The 15,823-nt window shown below is 33.9% G+C and overlaps 2 protein-coding genes and 1 long non-coding RNA gene across 3 annotated transcripts; all 3 read right to left on the bottom strand.

The window, feature by feature from the left end:
* Positions 1-2,077: 2,077 nt before the first annotated feature.
* On the bottom strand, positions 2,078-5,735 carry LOC143566962 (ribonucleases P/MRP protein subunit POP1-like). The gene is made up of 6 exons (XM_077053503.1): positions 5,670-5,735; positions 5,368-5,560; positions 4,717-4,792; positions 2,878-3,219; positions 2,693-2,801; positions 2,078-2,251 (listed from the first exon to the last, which is right to left on the bottom strand). Exons 1-6 carry the CDS (start codon positions 5,733-5,735, stop codon positions 2,078-2,080), a joined length of 960 nt encoding a protein of 319 aa, XP_076909618.1.
* A 491-nt stretch (positions 5,736-6,226) lies between these two features.
* On the bottom strand, positions 6,227-7,039 carry LOC143566961 (uncharacterized). The gene is made up of 4 exons (XR_013141318.1): positions 6,924-7,039; positions 6,639-6,818; positions 6,487-6,555; positions 6,227-6,396 (listed from the first exon to the last, which is right to left on the bottom strand). It is a non-coding gene; the product is annotated as an uncharacterized LOC143566961 (long non-coding RNA).
* A 3,098-nt stretch (positions 7,040-10,137) lies between these two features.
* On the bottom strand, positions 10,138-15,764 carry LOC143566960 (ribonucleases P/MRP protein subunit POP1-like). Its single transcript, XM_077053502.1, has 10 exons — positions 15,307-15,764; positions 14,438-14,534; positions 14,229-14,324; positions 13,930-14,127; positions 13,317-13,414; positions 12,881-13,231; positions 12,704-12,812; positions 11,223-11,746; positions 10,856-11,020; positions 10,138-10,664 (listed from the first exon to the last, which is right to left on the bottom strand). Exons 1-10 carry the CDS (start codon positions 15,762-15,764, stop codon positions 10,466-10,468), a joined length of 2,295 nt encoding a protein of 764 aa, XP_076909617.1. The 3' UTR covers positions 10,138-10,465.
* Positions 15,765-15,823: the final 59 nt, after the last annotated feature.

Below are 15,823 nucleotides of genomic sequence, written 5' to 3'. Positions count from 1 at the left end.
TCTTATGATGTATATGATGTATTGTTATTTTTAAAATTCTAAATGTTCCTTAAAAAATAATTTTTTATGAATTAAGAATTTGATTATCATTTTTATATATGCAATATTTCAAATTTCCAATAACTTTTAATAGTGTTTAAAAAGGTTATTATTTTTGGTTTTATCCTTTTTATGATGTATTTTCTTTAAATGCTAAATATTTAGATCAACATTTATTCTTTCAACTTTAAAAATATGGTACAAAGCTAATATGTAACTTTAGCTAAATATGTTGATCAACTTTTAATTTCAATCTATAAACAATCCATATTTGTCAAGTATAAGGACAATTTAAAGTTTTTAAAATTGTGAGCATGTTGTTTGACTACATATAGAGATTATAAGTGAAAGAAAACATGAAAATATTTATGCTATATGAAAAAAAAACTATGATGTTAAATAAGACTGACATATTTTCAAATTCCACACAGTAAAAAGGTAATATTGACCTTACCTAAATAGGTTTATAAATTTATCATTTCAAACTATAAAACACTATATGAAAAAAAAGCTGAAATTTGTCAAACATTTTGAGTATTTCATATTCCAATCAACATTCAGACTAAGTAAATTATGATATACGTTTTCCATTTTCGTTTAAAAGTATATGTTTGTTGTTATTATAACCTGTAATCAAAGATTTACATATCATATATTTTAAAAATACAAACTTTTATTTTGACAAACAAAACCATTTTTAAAGTGTTCACTCTTTTAAAAAACTGTAAATATTCTTTACAAATCTTTACAAATTTGAATACAATCTTTTTGTTCCTTTTTTAATGTTTTATTTTCTTTCAACTTTAAAAAAGGTAGATCTACTTTTGATCAACTTTTCATTTCAAACTAAAAGATCTTATTTTCTCTCAACTTTAAAAAAAGGAGATCTACTTTTCATCAACTTTTCATTTCAAACTAAAATATATTAAAAAAGTTCGACTTTCAAAAAAGGAGATCTACTTTTGATCAGCTTTGCATTTCAAAGTAGAATATATTAAAAAAAATCCAATTTTAAAAAAGGTAGATTTACTTTTGATCAACTTTTCATTTCAAACTAAAAGATCTTATTTTCTCTCAACTTTTAAAAAGAGAGATCTACTTTTCATCAACTTTTCACTTCAAACTAAAATATATTAAAAAACTCCAACTTTCAAAAAGGGAGATCTACTTTTGATCAACATTTCATTTCAAACTAAAATATATTAAAAAAAATCCAATTTTAAAAAAGGTAGATCTACTTTTGATCATCTTTTCATTTCAAACAAAAGTATATTAACAAAATTCAACTTTAAAAAAGATAGATCTACTTTTGATCAACTTTTCATTTCAAACAAAAGTATATTACAAAATTCAAACTTTCATTTTAAGAAATAATAAACTTATGTTACGTGTTCACTCTTTCCAAGGAGTTCTAACTTTTTTTTTTCAAACCTTAGTACATTATGTTTGTTTCGTTTTTTATGCATTGTTATATATCAACTTTAAAAACACTTAGAAACCTAATATGACACTTTACCTAAATATGTTGAACAACTTATACACGATTTACATATTTTGCCAACTATGAGGACAAGTTACCATTTCAAGATTGTGAGAATGTATTTGACTAAATGTATAGATTATAGATGAAAGAAAACAAAAAAATATTTCTTGGTATATGAAAAAAATAATGATATTGAACAACATTGAAACACTTTTAAATTTCAATTTAGATTGACATTGATTATATGAGAATATAAATTTCCATTTTCGTTGATAAGCATATATTTGTTGTTATTAATTTACGATCACAGATTTACAATAATAAAAATTTAAAAATTACAAACCATATTTTACGTTTTTAAGTAAACTATTACTTTTAAAGTAATTAGTCTTTTCAAAAATTGTAAATATTCATTGGATATTTTAATGTATTCTGTTTTTATCCGTTTTAATTTATTATTTTATTTCAACTTTAAAAAAACTTAGGATCTTTATATTCACTCAATCTATAAAAACTATTACTTTCTACATGGGTTTCCCAGGAAACAATCTACTTTCAGGTCATGATCGAGTATTTTCTCATCCTTGGAGGTGGAACGGGATTGCTAAATGGTTTTACAGAAGCAGAACGAAGAGCTGCTTCTTTATCCATGGCTGCCGCCTCAGCTTCCATTAATGAAGAATAAGAATCACATTCGGGAAACTCAGATGGAAAATTTGGTATCCCCGCCTGCAAATGTAAGTTTTAAAAATTGTTACCGGGTAGTCGTGGAAATTTTGACTGTTTATTGGTAAACAGGTCAACTCGGGTTATACTTTGTACTTAACGGGTCAACTCGGGTTATACTTTGTACTTAACGGGTTAACTCGGGTTATACATTGTACTTAACAGGTCAACTCGGGTTATAGTACTTTGTACTAAACGGGTCAACATGGGTTACACTTGTATTTAACGGATCAACACGGGGTTGCACTCGTATCTAGCTATACTTGTATTTGACGAGTCAACTTGGGTTATATTTGTATTTAACGAGTCAACTCAGGATATACATGTATTTAATGGGTCAAATCGGTTATACTTTATTTAACCGGTCAACTTGGGTTATACTTTGTATTTAACGGGTCAACTCAGGTTATACATTGTATTTAACTGCTCAAATATGTAACTTACTTCACAAGCAACCCAAGATCGCTCTCTCAAACCAATAGCCCGAGCACCAAGCGAGACAAGAGGAACCCAAAATGCTTTGACCCAGCTCAAAGGAAGTACAATAGTCCACCTGAAACAATGCAGTTAGAATTTTTGGATCTCGGATATTTGAATAAAGTAGCCTTGTGAAAATTCTGTTAAATTACCTTGTAACTGAATCCATTAAGTTATTCCTTCTCAAAAGAATAATAGGGCAAACTCTTGAAGAATGTATCCCGGTTGAAGCATTAACGTCAACCGAATGGGTGTCGGTTAAACAAAACGACACAAGACGTTGATGATGTTTTTCCATACAAAGAACACTTTCTTCTACTGGACAGTACAACCCTTTTTCAGCATCCCACAAATCTGTATAACTCTGGTCAAACTCCGTCTTTTCATTAGTCAAACCACGAGGATCCTTAACTATAAGAGGAACTATTCCAAAACAAGGGGTGTGTTCATCAACTGATGAGCACTTCTTCAAAAATGAAGATTTCTCAGACGTGCTGCATGATCAACAACAACGTTAAGAAACTATCACAATTAAATAATAAATACTAGATGAAAACATTGGAAGTAGGTTTATGTTCAAGCATTTCATCAAACAGTTTTGAAGTAGGTTTATGTGTGCATAATAACATAATCAATTATAATTCAATATGTAAATAAATATCTTACTAACCGTTCATGACAAGAAAGAAGAATATGAGGTATAATCGGCGAATCAATGATTGATATACTATGGGTGTGCATATTCGGGTCCGACCCGATATTACCCGGACCGAAAAGGGCCTAACCCGACCCGACCCTAAAGTACAATATGGAATGCCGGTCCTGAAATTTTATGTAATCAGTCGTCGGGTATTATTGCATGAAAAACCATGTTGGCCCGATACCCGATGTTTGTTGTTCTTGGTAGGGGTGTAAGTATTAATTATTCCAATGAAATGAATCATTGATAAGAGGAATTGTCAGATTTATCCATTAAACCATTGAAGTGTTTACTTTTAGGTTTTAAAATTTCATTTCAAAATTTCATCTTCACATTAAAGTAAAAGATTCTGGTGACATTTTCAAATTTTTTATATCTTGTATATTTATACTCTGATTTCTACAAGAAAACAACAACCGCCAACCATCCGATTGCCACCGGTCCAGAGGAATTAGCAGAGCAAAACACAATGGTGGAATCAAGAATCGATCTATCTTCCCCACACAGCCGGTCTATTAATCCTCATAATTCGATCATCGGGTAATGTCCTCTTGCACACCCTCCGTCTAACAAAATATTTGTTTTTTTAGAACCAAAGAAAGAAAGAAAGACGAATATGAGGTATTATGCCACCTTATGCTCCGATGTCTTTATAAATAAATCTCTTTTCTTTCACAAATATACAATTAATTCATCATCTGAGAAACAAACAAACAAACAAAGAATGTCTGCTGCGATGATGATGATGATGATCTTGGCAATCGCAGTGTTGTTGCAAACTGCTTGTTTTGGGTTTCCGACCAAGACTTTCACGTTGGAAAGAGCTTACCATGCTGTGAAGTTAAGTGAAATGAAAGCTAGTGACGGGTTAAGACACCCGAGCACCGTTCCTGGTTTCAATGTTCAAGGAAATAATAATCCCCTTCATGTTGGGTACGCAATTTCTTTCTTTCTTTCTTTCTTATAATATATTATTATTATTATTATTTGTATTGAAAATTAAATTGGTTGTTTTAATTTGCAGGATTTATTTTACAAAAGTTCGACTGGGTTCACCTCCGAAGGAATATCATGTCCAAATTGATACCGGAAGCAATGAGGTTTGGGTCGGTTGCCATTCGTGTCACGGTTGTCCGAATACCAGAGCACTTGTGGTACTACTTTTATATATATGTTGCTTTTCATGTTATGTTATTAACCAACATATATGATCAATAAAAGTTCATTTTTTACAAGTAATATTGTTGTTTTTTTTAATCAACATATTTCAATAAAACTACAGTTTTATGACCCTTCAACTTCATCAACATCTTCTTTAATCAACTGTTCGGACAAAAGATGTTCGTTAGGAAATTCCACATGTTCTGCTGCAAACAAACAATGCAATTACATGTTTGAATATGATGATGGTAGGTAGTACAACGTCAGGATATTACGTGTCGGATCAGGTCTAACACTAACTTTGTTTAAGAAAAGTGACCGTTGTGCCCTTTTAACTAATTACAAAAAGGAATTTATTATTAATAGTAACTTATTAAGATGAATACCGCAAGGACCATTTATGTAATTAACTCTTATAATTGACGAACTGAAATACCAATACATGATAATGACATCAACCTTCAAAAAATATATGAGAAATTTTGACACATTTACTTATAAATGTGTCGGTTCGTGTTGTTTTTATCTAACAGGTCAATCAAGTAAAATAAAAAAGCAGAAAAGAGTTCGGGATCTCCTAATTTAGTTTACTAAAAGAATGTAATTTTGGTAATCAAAGTTGACAAACTAGCTAATATACATGAATAAAAATAACTAGAACAAAAGGTGTTTTGGGTCAATCCCCTTTGACCCGATTTGACCCGTAATAAAGCCACCCATAATAAAAACAGAGTATCTCAATATTTCATAGAATTAATGAAGAATTCAAATTCTACCTTACCCTGTGTCTCACAAGCACTTTTCAGAGCATTGCAACCTTCAGTTAAAGCAGCAGCATGCATCCATATCCATAACTGTCTTGACTCACTGGCTCGATCACATGCTGACTCAGCATCCGTTGACTGCTGAATAGCTCTCCACATGTAAATAACCGGTGCAATTGGCCGTGAATTGATTGCTCCAGCATGATGAAGCTACAGTACGGATATGAATGTATAGATTACCAAAATACTTTAATATAGTAAACATACAGATTAATGTCTTATGAATATATGTCTATACAAATTACAAACAACCACCTACCATTGAAGAAGCATAAATACCACCAGAAAGTACATTTTCAGTATCCGATGAAGAAAAAGGTGACATTACAGTGCTTAGAACTGCCAATACGGAATACTAGAATAGGAAAAAATAACGATTAGAGCTATTGATATGGAAAATAATCAAATATACATATAATCATATGAAGGTTTACACACAAGACAGAAATATACGGAAAAAAAAAGACCTGTGAACCTTTTGGATCTTAGATATTGAAGAAACAAACACGGACAAGAAAACCCCATTCGGTTAACTGTTCGTGTTCAATCGTTTGCATTCGTTCGGTTCGTTTACAAGCCAACCCAACCCAACCCAACCAAACCATTTTGTCACAATTCACATGAATACATTCGGCCAAACAGTAGGCAGGCAGGCAGGCAGGCAGGCGGGCGGGAGAGAAGGTAGTAAGTAGTCGTTTTATTTGAGGAGTAACATATTCAGCTATTCAACTATTAATAACTAGTCTATATGCCCGTGTGACACACGGGTTGAGAAATATAAACATCGAAAAAACTGTATTTGAAACTACTTTTGGATCTTAGATATTGAAGAAATATATTTCTGGACTTTTCAAACACATGAAATTTCAGTCATGAGTTTATCTACATATTATGAACTGACAGCAAAAATGCATCCTGTGACCTTTAGTCTATGAATATTAACCAAAACCACTTTTCTTTAAATACTTCCAACCTTCAATGACACCCTATTATAACAATACAAATAATTAATATAAGTTTTTTTCTCAAAGTGTTATCATTAAGCTAATAACAAACAGAAAAATGGATATTGTTACCTTATGCGCATGCCATTCCTTTCATACGAATCCAAGCGAAGAAAAACCGGCAAATGGCTTTGTGGTGTGCTAAAAATTAAAAATAAAACTAAAAAAAATATAATTTCAATACAAAGTTCAAATTTAAAGTACCGCATAAAAGGAAAGCTTACAAAACGTTTTGAAGGTTTCTTGTGAATAAAAAAACTCCTGTATCCGAGTACTGAACTACATCCAAGGACTAAACTGCAGGAGTTGAAGGAGAAGCAACATGGACATCATTGTGATCAGAAACATGTTGAATTTTTAGCTGGTTTCCAAGTCGTCTAAGTCTACTTGTTTTCCTTCTGTATCTAATATTATCATGTAATATTATATACTTAAGTTAACATTTAAAAAAGCCAAAAACTAAACCGAAAAAAGTGAAACCAGTTGAATAAAAGAGTTCTGTATAGAACCTGATCAAGGTCTATTTTCAAATTTGACTTCAGACTGACATTTGGTATCCCATCCTTGTGGAGGTCCATCATCTTCTGAGCCTTGTTCTTCCACTTGTAAACATTTTCATAAGACATTAGTTCATGCATAATGAAGCTAGATAATATATATATACAATATTAGCTAAAAGGATATGTGCCAGGAGACAGACTGGTCGGAAGTCGCCCAAAGTGTAATTTTAATGCATAAAACTTCCTAATGACTTATTTATTAAAAATAATAATAGAAAACAAGATTATTATCGAAATATTATACTTTTTGTGATTACATTCACTTTAGTATTCAACACACTGACGGGTCAACCTAAACTGATCCGTTTCAACTAGGTGTCTCATCTAGGCCTATAAACGAACCAAGCATCCGGTGAACCGTTCAACGGGAAGTTCATGTGTGTTCGTATATGATGCAGGAGCATCCGGTTCATTAAGTCGGACCGGCCGGCAATCTCAAATGTTTATTTTTATTTATAAATAGGCTTGTTAGGTCTATTGTTTAGGGGTTGATTGTTTTTTAATATAGAATTTGTAAGCTTTAAGCTTGCTAACCGAATCATTCGGTTTGAATCGTTTGAATGAAATCATTGTGTTCTTGAGCCATTTGATGGCTAGTCGAAAGTGCATCAGTATATTTAATAAATGAACAAACATGAACAAGATTTTGTGTTCATTTAGTTAAACGAATGAACATGAACACTTGTCTTGTTCATTCATTTATGTTCATGAATGTTTGCTCATGTTGGGTCATTTACATTCATTTATGTTCGTCAATATATTCATTAAAATTTTCAGGCACATTACAGGTACGTTTGTCTTAAGTTTTTCATTTTCATTAATCTATGTTCAATTATGCTCGCTCCTTTACGTTCGCGAACAATTCATTTATACTACTAACAAACAAACATGAACACATTCATTTTCTTTAAAAATGATCACAAACAAGAAACCCCTGTTCATTTAACTGTTCATGTTCAATCGTTTGTTCAGTAAAATTTAACAAACAAGCATGAACCTGCTTCATTCAGTTCGTTTACAAGCCAGCCCGACCCACTTTTGTCACATCTTCTTTACATGATATAATTAACATTTGAATGACAATTAACATGTATATATTTGGGCAAATAAATAAAATTTTCATTACCTGCCATGCGAACCAAGAGGAAGATGCAAACCCCAACATTTAATCAATTGTATAACGTTTTGCATGCCAAACATGCGTTCGAAGCCTCTTCATCCCATCACCTGACACACGGAATCCACTTTCAAGATTATTCAGAATTCCCACTTTTCGCTTTCTATTATTATTTCTAAATCTAGTTTTAGAAGTCCTGTTATCAAAACTAGTAGTTCTCCTCTTATATCTCTGAGACCTAAAATCGTTGGTCAACCGGCTAGCAACTGTCGAGTAGAGTGAATAGAGTTCAGGCGCTCGTGATTCGGTGAACTTGTGCACGAGAACCTCACCGTGCTTCTGGTGCAATGACAAATTTACCCCTGCCCATAAATGCTTCTGGTGCAATGACAAGTTGTGGGTAATATTGGAACTAAATCATTACAGATCTTCTGGTTCCACACGTAATCTTGTGGATGAACAGTTGGCAAATAAGTTGAGGTGTCCAACTAAAACTATTAAGGGTAACAAGTCTAACTCCCTATCCTTATGTTGAACAGAAGTTATGAATCAGTTGCTTAAACCTAATGATCCAGTCTCAGTTGTTGGGTCTGCAAATGGAAGACAAGGATGGTCAATTCCAGCACAAAGCCATGGGTGTCAAAAGAGGTTGAAGTTTGGCGAGTGCTGATAGTTCTAGTGGTTAGGCTTGTGTACCCTTAAGACCTCTTCTTGCTGGTTGCGTTGTCTTGCTTCTAGAAAGACAAACACAAGCTTATACATGCTTTACTTAAGCCCCATACAAAACTTGCATGACTATAAATCATGTTTCAGCAGCACAACCCTTTTGACTTTTAAGGTCAAATATGTCAACTTTGAAGTTCAAATCTGATGCTCAATAAAATCTTTTACACAATTCAGGTTCTATACAAACCACACCTTATGTTAAGTAAGTCAAAAGTATTAGCATTATTCGCAGGCTGATATAAATCCAACCTAATTTTGCATTTTGAAATTCATATTTTTAACTTAAGAATCAAGTTCAAACATGCTTTATTTGAAGCCCCAACCTACAATGGCCCTCTATGGTGAGGGGCATTAAACCTTTTATTTATTCTTGAGCACAAATTATACCCCAAACTGCTTCCCATGATAATAAATAAAACCCGGGTGAGCACAAATTTCATTGAGGCGTTTATACAAACAGGTGGTGTGCAGTGCATAATATAGATCGATTATATTTGGGCTGCTAAAACTTAAATGGAAACCCTAGACCAGGTGTGTTGTGTTTACCTGTCACATAATTTCATTGAGGCATTTACACAAACAGGTGGTGCATCATACGGACCATTAATATTGATAGTCTAGTTTTCCAGATAACAACCTAATAACAAAATAAATGGCATATTTATTTTATTAAACTGACATGTTATATTTGAATAATGCTAAAGGTAGTTTTAAGTATCTTTTCAAAATATACATACGACTATACGAGGGACCAAATTTGTGAATATTATAATGCTAAACCTTTATTCTCTTCTGTCTTTAACAAATGGTGGAATAAAGAATCGACAAGACAATGGTGGAACTAGCAGAGCAAAACACAATGGTGGAATCAAGAATCGATCTATCTTCCCCACACAGCCGGCTGCCACTTTATGCTCCGATATCACTATAAATAAATCTCCTTTCTTTCACAAATATACAATTAATTCATCATCTGACAAACAAACAAACAAACAAAGAATGTCTGCTGCTGCTGCGATGATGATCTTGGCAATCGCAGTGTTGTTGCAAACCGCTTGTTGTGGGTTTCCGACCAAGACTTTCACGTTGGAAAGAGCTTACCATGCTGTGAAGTCAAGTGAAATGAAAGCTAACGACAGGTTAAGACACCCGAGCACCGTACCGGTTCCTGCTTTCAATGTTCAAGGAAATAATAATCCCCTTCATGTTGGGTACGCAATTTCTTTCTTTCTTTCTTTCTTATAATATATTATTATTACTATTAGCGGAAATATTTTGTTTTGAGTTTATTATTTGCATTGAAAAATTGGTTGTCTTTGTAAGCCTTTGTTAGTTACACAAGAGTTCAGCTGGGTTCAACTCCAATGGAATTTACACTACGAACAATAAACGAATTGACGTTAACTCTCGTTGTATTTGATTTTCTAACTTGGCTACTAGAATAGATAATCAAACATAACAGTTTACATAGAACCAAACAAAAAATAGCTTACAACTTTCAACATATCTAAAACCAAACCAGTTTTGACTGGTTCGGTCACGACCACATAATAGGCCAATTTGGCTTAAACAAGAAAAAAAGCGAAAATAAATAACCCTATTGAACTTACTTATAAAAACACTTGAAAAAGAAAACCGGACTCTGATTTCAAATGTAATCAAAATCTTCTTGTCGGTGTTCAAGAACAATCGTGGCGAGTGCAAGTCTATAAGCCGTTGATCTTAAATTTCTCGTTAGAACGTATATTTCCTTCTTCCTTTGCTTCAAAGGCACCGAACTCCACTGCTCATGTCTAAGACGACCAAGCAACACCGCATCACAGAGACCTCCTGTTGATGGCTTGTTGCTGCAAGTCAACAGAAGTCATAATTAGAGTCAATGAAATCAATAAAACAGCAACCATCCTCCATATTTAGTGTTTAAGATGCATAATCAGTTATGCTAAAAAGATATGTAATCCGCGATGTATACTTGACCAAATAAGTCAAATACACAATACATATATATGGTACAAAGGGTTGACATAATTATACTAACCTTCCATGAACAAATCCGGAAGTGACAAAACCAACTGGCCACCTATTAGATTCCTCGGCTGTGGGATCTTCAGGCACTTGATATTCCCATTTACCAGAATCTTGTTTCACAAAGTAAGTTGATACTGATGACTGCGGTACTTGAAGTTCACACTTGTGGTTTGAACTGCATTAATTCACCGCATATCATCTCGTTAGGGGCAAAGGAGACATTACACTCAAATATGAAATGACACATAGCATATGTAGCCTAACAAAGTTTTATTAACATGAATTTATAAAACATCATAAATCGTTTTATTAACATAAACTAGACTTAATGATATAAAGGTTTTTGTCATGAAATCCAAAGAAGTTAAAAAACTTACCCTGAAATCCAAAGGATAATATCATCCAAACGGGGTGCACAAATAACAGCTCCATCCTCAATAGCGCCTTCTTTAAACGTGCGAAGAATAACTCTAACAAAACACACCTTTCTACATCGGTTTCCCAGGAAACTATCTATATTCAGGTCATGATCGAGTATTTTCTCATCCTTCATGATTGTCGACAAGCACGTGTTCTTATCAGAAAAATGTGGGAAAATAGGTAAACGATCACCGTTTATAATATTCAAGAAGCCAGACAACATTCTTGATGACCTTGCTACGACAGTATCGTTGTCTGATAATGCCAGCTCTGCAACCGCATCTGATTCATTAGAACATATTTGACTCGTTTCGAAAGCAAGACGAACGCAATTCCATGGAGGTGGAATGGGATTGCTAAACGGTTTTACAGAAGCAGGACGAAGAGCTGCTTCTCTATCCATGGCTGCCACCTCAGCTTCCATTAAAGAAGAGTAGGAGTCACATTCGGGAAACTCAGATGGAAAGTTTGGTATCCCCGCCTGCAAATGTAAGTTTTAAAAATTGTTAAAACTTTTAAATTTTAAAGTACAGCGCTGTCACTTTTACCCGAAACCCAACCAGAAAAAACTCGTACCCGAACCCGATTCGAAGAACCCGAACCCGAGAAAAGACTAACCCGAACCGAAGTAATTTGGGTTGGTTCTCGGGTTTATTTATAAGATTTGGGTCAACCCGAAAAACCCGAATAAACTTCTAGCTTCGAAATTAAATATATTTTTTATGTATAATTGGCTAAGTCTTAGCCACTAAAGTTATCAGAATCTAGCTCTAATCGACTGTTGTCATTCGAACTATTATGGATCGATTGCCTTATTATTAATTTATGTTTTCCGTTTATTACTAATAGCAACGGTAATCGAACAACCAAACACGCCCAATTGAATAGGATTATGGTTCGAGTTAGTTTTACTCTTCTTTTGAATTGTTTTATCAAGTTAGGTTAGTTTATTATTTGATTATTTGTGTTATAAGCAAAGAAGAATGTGTTGTTTTAATTTTAGCGTTGTAGTTTTTAACTTTTTGTGTTTTTTTTCTAGGATACTCGAAACCTGATTAACCCAACCCGAAAAACCCTTTGTCAGCAATTTTGTGGTAAACAGGTCAACTTGGGTTATACTTTGTACTTAATGGGTCAACTCGGGTTATACTTTGTACTTAACGGGTCAACTTGGGTTATAGTACTTTCTACTAAACGGGTCAACATGGGTTACACTTGTATTTAGCGGATTAACACGGGGTTGCACTTGTATTTAACTATACTTGTATTTAACGAGTCAACTTGGGTTATGTTTGTATTTAACGAGTCAACTCAGGTGATACCTGTATTTAACGGGTCAACTCGGTTTTACTTTACCGGTCAACTTGGGTTATACTTTGTATTTAACGGGTCAACTCGGGTTATACATTGTATTTAACTGGTCAAATATGTAACTTACTTCACAAGCAACCCAAGATCGCTCCCTCAAACCAATAGCCCGAGCACCAAGCGAGACAAGAGGAACCCAAAATGCTTTGACCCAGCTCAAAGGAAGTACAACAGTCCACCTGAAACAATGCAGTTGAATTTTTGGATATTTGAATAAAGTAGCCTTGTGAAAATTCTGTTAAGTTACCTTGTAACTGAATCCATTAAATTATTGCTTCTCAAAAGAATAATAGGGCAAACTCTTGAAGAATGTATCCCGGTTGAAGCATTAACGTCAACCGAATGGGTGTCGGTTAAACAAAACGACACAAGACGTTGATGATGTTTTTCCAAACAAAGAACACTTTCTTCTACTGGACAGTACAACCCTTTTTCAGCATCCCACAAATCTGTATAACTCTGGTCAAACTCCGTCTTTTCATTAGTCAAACTACGAGGATCCTTAACTATAAGAGGAACTATTCCAAAACAAGGGGTGTGTTCATCAACAGCTCCAACTGATGAACACTTCTTCAAAAATGAAGATTTCTCAGACGTGCTGCATAATCAACAACGACGTTAAGAAACTATCGCAATTAAATAATAAATACCAGATGAAAACATTGGAATATAGGATGTTGAACCTGCTAACTGAATGTAATATTTTTTGAAGAAGCTGAGATGCTTTTGAACCCATTACTTCCAAAGTTCCAAATTGCCCCTCAAGTGAAATGCATCTCACCTGTGTAAATGGAATTGATATTTAACCGAAGAGATTACCATGTATATACAGAAAAGAAACCTTACACAGAAATAAAAAAAAAGAAGAAAAAAACGAACTCTAATAATACAATACTAATAGCTATAATAGTTAATTACATAAAATAACTAGCTCTAATTTATAGCATAATCGGAGTCTTAACACTATTTGTATAACTAACTCTAATTTATAATTTACTTTTGCAACTGTTTTGTGAGCAAAACTTACCATTACGTTTAACCTATTAAACTGAAAATTTTGACACATTTACTTACAAATGGGTCGATTCGAGTTGTTTTTTCTCTAACGAGTCAATTGGGTCAAACAGAAAAGGCTTAAAAGGGTGCGGAATCTCCTAATTCAGTTTACTAAGAAAATGTAGTTTTAGTTATCAAAGTTGGCAAACTAAGTAAATTAGGGGAAAAAAACCTTAAAACAATAGGTGCCTCTTACGATAAAAAAAACCTCAAATAATTAACGAAGAACACAAATTCTACCTTACCCTGACTCTCACAAATACTTTTCAGAGCATTGTAACCCTCAGTCAATGCAGCAGCATGTATCCATATCCATAACTGTCTTAACTCGCTGGTTCGATCACATACTGACTCAGCATTCGTTGACTGCTGAACAGGTCTCCACATATAAATAACCGGTGCAATTGTGCGTGAACTGTTTGCTCCGGCATGATGAAGCTGCAAAAGTAACAACATAGATTAACAAAAGACTACAAAATAGTCAGCAGACAGATTTGTATTAATAATTTAATATACATGTATACATATAGCCCACCCACCATTGAAGAAGAATAAACACCACCAGAAAGTACATTTTCAGTATCTGATGAGGAAAAAGGTGACATTACGGTGCTTAAAATCGACAATAAGGAATCCTGCAAGAAGACAAAACAACAATTAAAGCGAAAATGATATAAAAAATAATCAAATATACATATAGTTATGTGAGGTTTCACACTCAAGAAAAATAAATAAATAAAAACATGACCTGTGAACCTTGCAGTTGAACCGCATTGTAATAACTTGCATCATGAACAACAGTTCCGTTTTTTATCCATTTTAGAAGTGCTCTTGAGCCTTTACCGCTACATTAAGCAAAACATAAGTTACAAACGGGCCAATTTGGTTATATTAGGTAAATATACAATATTAGCTAAAAGGAAATGTGTCAGGAGACAGATGGGTCGGAAGTCGCCCAAAGTGTAATTTTAATGCATAAAACTTCCTAATGATTTATTTAAAAAAAACAACATTATTATTGAAATATTATACTTTTTGTGATTACATTCAATCAAGTATTCAACACACTGATTCGTTTCAACTAGATGTCTCGTCTAGGCCTGTAAACGAACCAAACATTCAGTGAACCGTTCAATGGGAAGTTCATGTGTGTTCGCATATATTTAATGAATGAACAAACATGAACAAGAGTTTGTGTTCATTTAGTTAAACGAATGAACATGAACACATGTCTTGTTAACACATGTCTTGTTCATTCATTTATATTCATGAACGTTTGCTCATGTTGCTTGAAGTTTTTCATTTACGTTCATCTATGTTCAATTACACTCGATCCTTTACATTAGCGAACCATTCGTTTATACTACTAACAAACAAACATGAACACATTCATTTTCTTTAGAAACGAACACGAACAAGAAACCCCTGTTCATTTAACTGTTCATGTTCAATCGTTTGTTCAGTAAAATTTGACGAACAAACATGAACCTGCTTCATTCAGTACGTTTACAAGCCAACCCGACCCAATCCATTTTGTCACATCTTCTTTACATGATATAACTAACATTTGAATGACAATTAATATGTATATATTTGGCCAGACAGCATTTTCATTACCTTCCATGCAAACCAAGAGGAAGATGAAACCCCCAACGTTTAGTCATTGTAAACCGTTTCGCATGCCAAACATGCGTTCGAAGCCTCTTCGTCCCATCACCTGACACGCAGAATCCAGTTTCAAGATTCTTATTAAGCTCCTTTTTGCGCCTAATGTGACGAGGCTGATCCCTATTAACATTTTTTTCCAAACTTTCATCACTTTTTGCTTGGTTCAGAATTCCCACTTTTTGCTTTTTATTATTATTTCTAAATCTAGTTTTCGAAGCCCGGTTGTCAAAACCAGTAGTTCTCCTCCTCTTATTTCTCTGAGACCTAAAATCATCGTTCAACCGGCTAGCAACTGTCGAGTAGAGTGAGTCGAGTTCAGGCGCTCGTGACTCGGTAAATTTCTGCACGAAAACCTCACCGGGCGGTATGGCGTGGCATTTGAGCTGTTTGGTTCCATCAGTAGTCATTGTTGGAACACACCAGCCTATAGTCGAATCCTCCCCCCCCTCCCTTTTCCCCCCCCCCT

Source organism: Bidens hawaiensis, unplaced genomic scaffold (assembly GCF_021521415.1).
Source record: "Bidens hawaiensis isolate Kalapana, Puna unplaced genomic scaffold, B.hawaiensis_p1.1 tig00023096_1, whole genome shotgun sequence".
NCBI classification, from domain to species: domain Eukaryota; kingdom Viridiplantae; phylum Streptophyta; class Magnoliopsida; order Asterales; family Asteraceae; genus Bidens; species Bidens hawaiensis.
The sequence above is the reverse complement of the archived record's forward strand: the minus strand, read 5'-3'. Positions and strand labels throughout refer to the sequence as shown.

Bases quoted from the DNA above. Each gene is read 5' to 3' on its own strand.
- LOC143566962 (XM_077053503.1), bottom strand. From the start codon at position 5,735: ATGTCACCTTTTTCTTCATCGGATACTGAAAATGTACTTTCTGGTGGT. The intron at 5,561-5,669 runs GTAGGTGGTTGT...TCCGTACTGTAG, and splicing joins GTATTTATGCTTCTTCAATG to CTTCATCATGCTGGAGCAAT. The intron at 3,220-4,716 runs GTCATAAAACTG...TTGATCATGCAG, and splicing joins GATGTTGATGAAGTTGAAGG to CACGTCTGAGAAATCTTCAT.
- LOC143566960 (XM_077053502.1), bottom strand. From the start codon at position 15,764: ATGACTACTGATGGAACCAAACAGCTCAAATGCCACGCCATACCGCCC. The intron at 14,535-15,306 runs GTAATGAAAATG...TGCTTAATGTAG, and splicing joins CCTCTTGGTTTGCATGGAAG to CGGTAAAGGCTCAAGAGCAC. The intron at 12,813-12,880 runs GTAACTTAACAG...GCATTGTTTCAG, and splicing joins TTAATGGATTCAGTTACAAG to GTGGACTGTTGTACTTCCTT.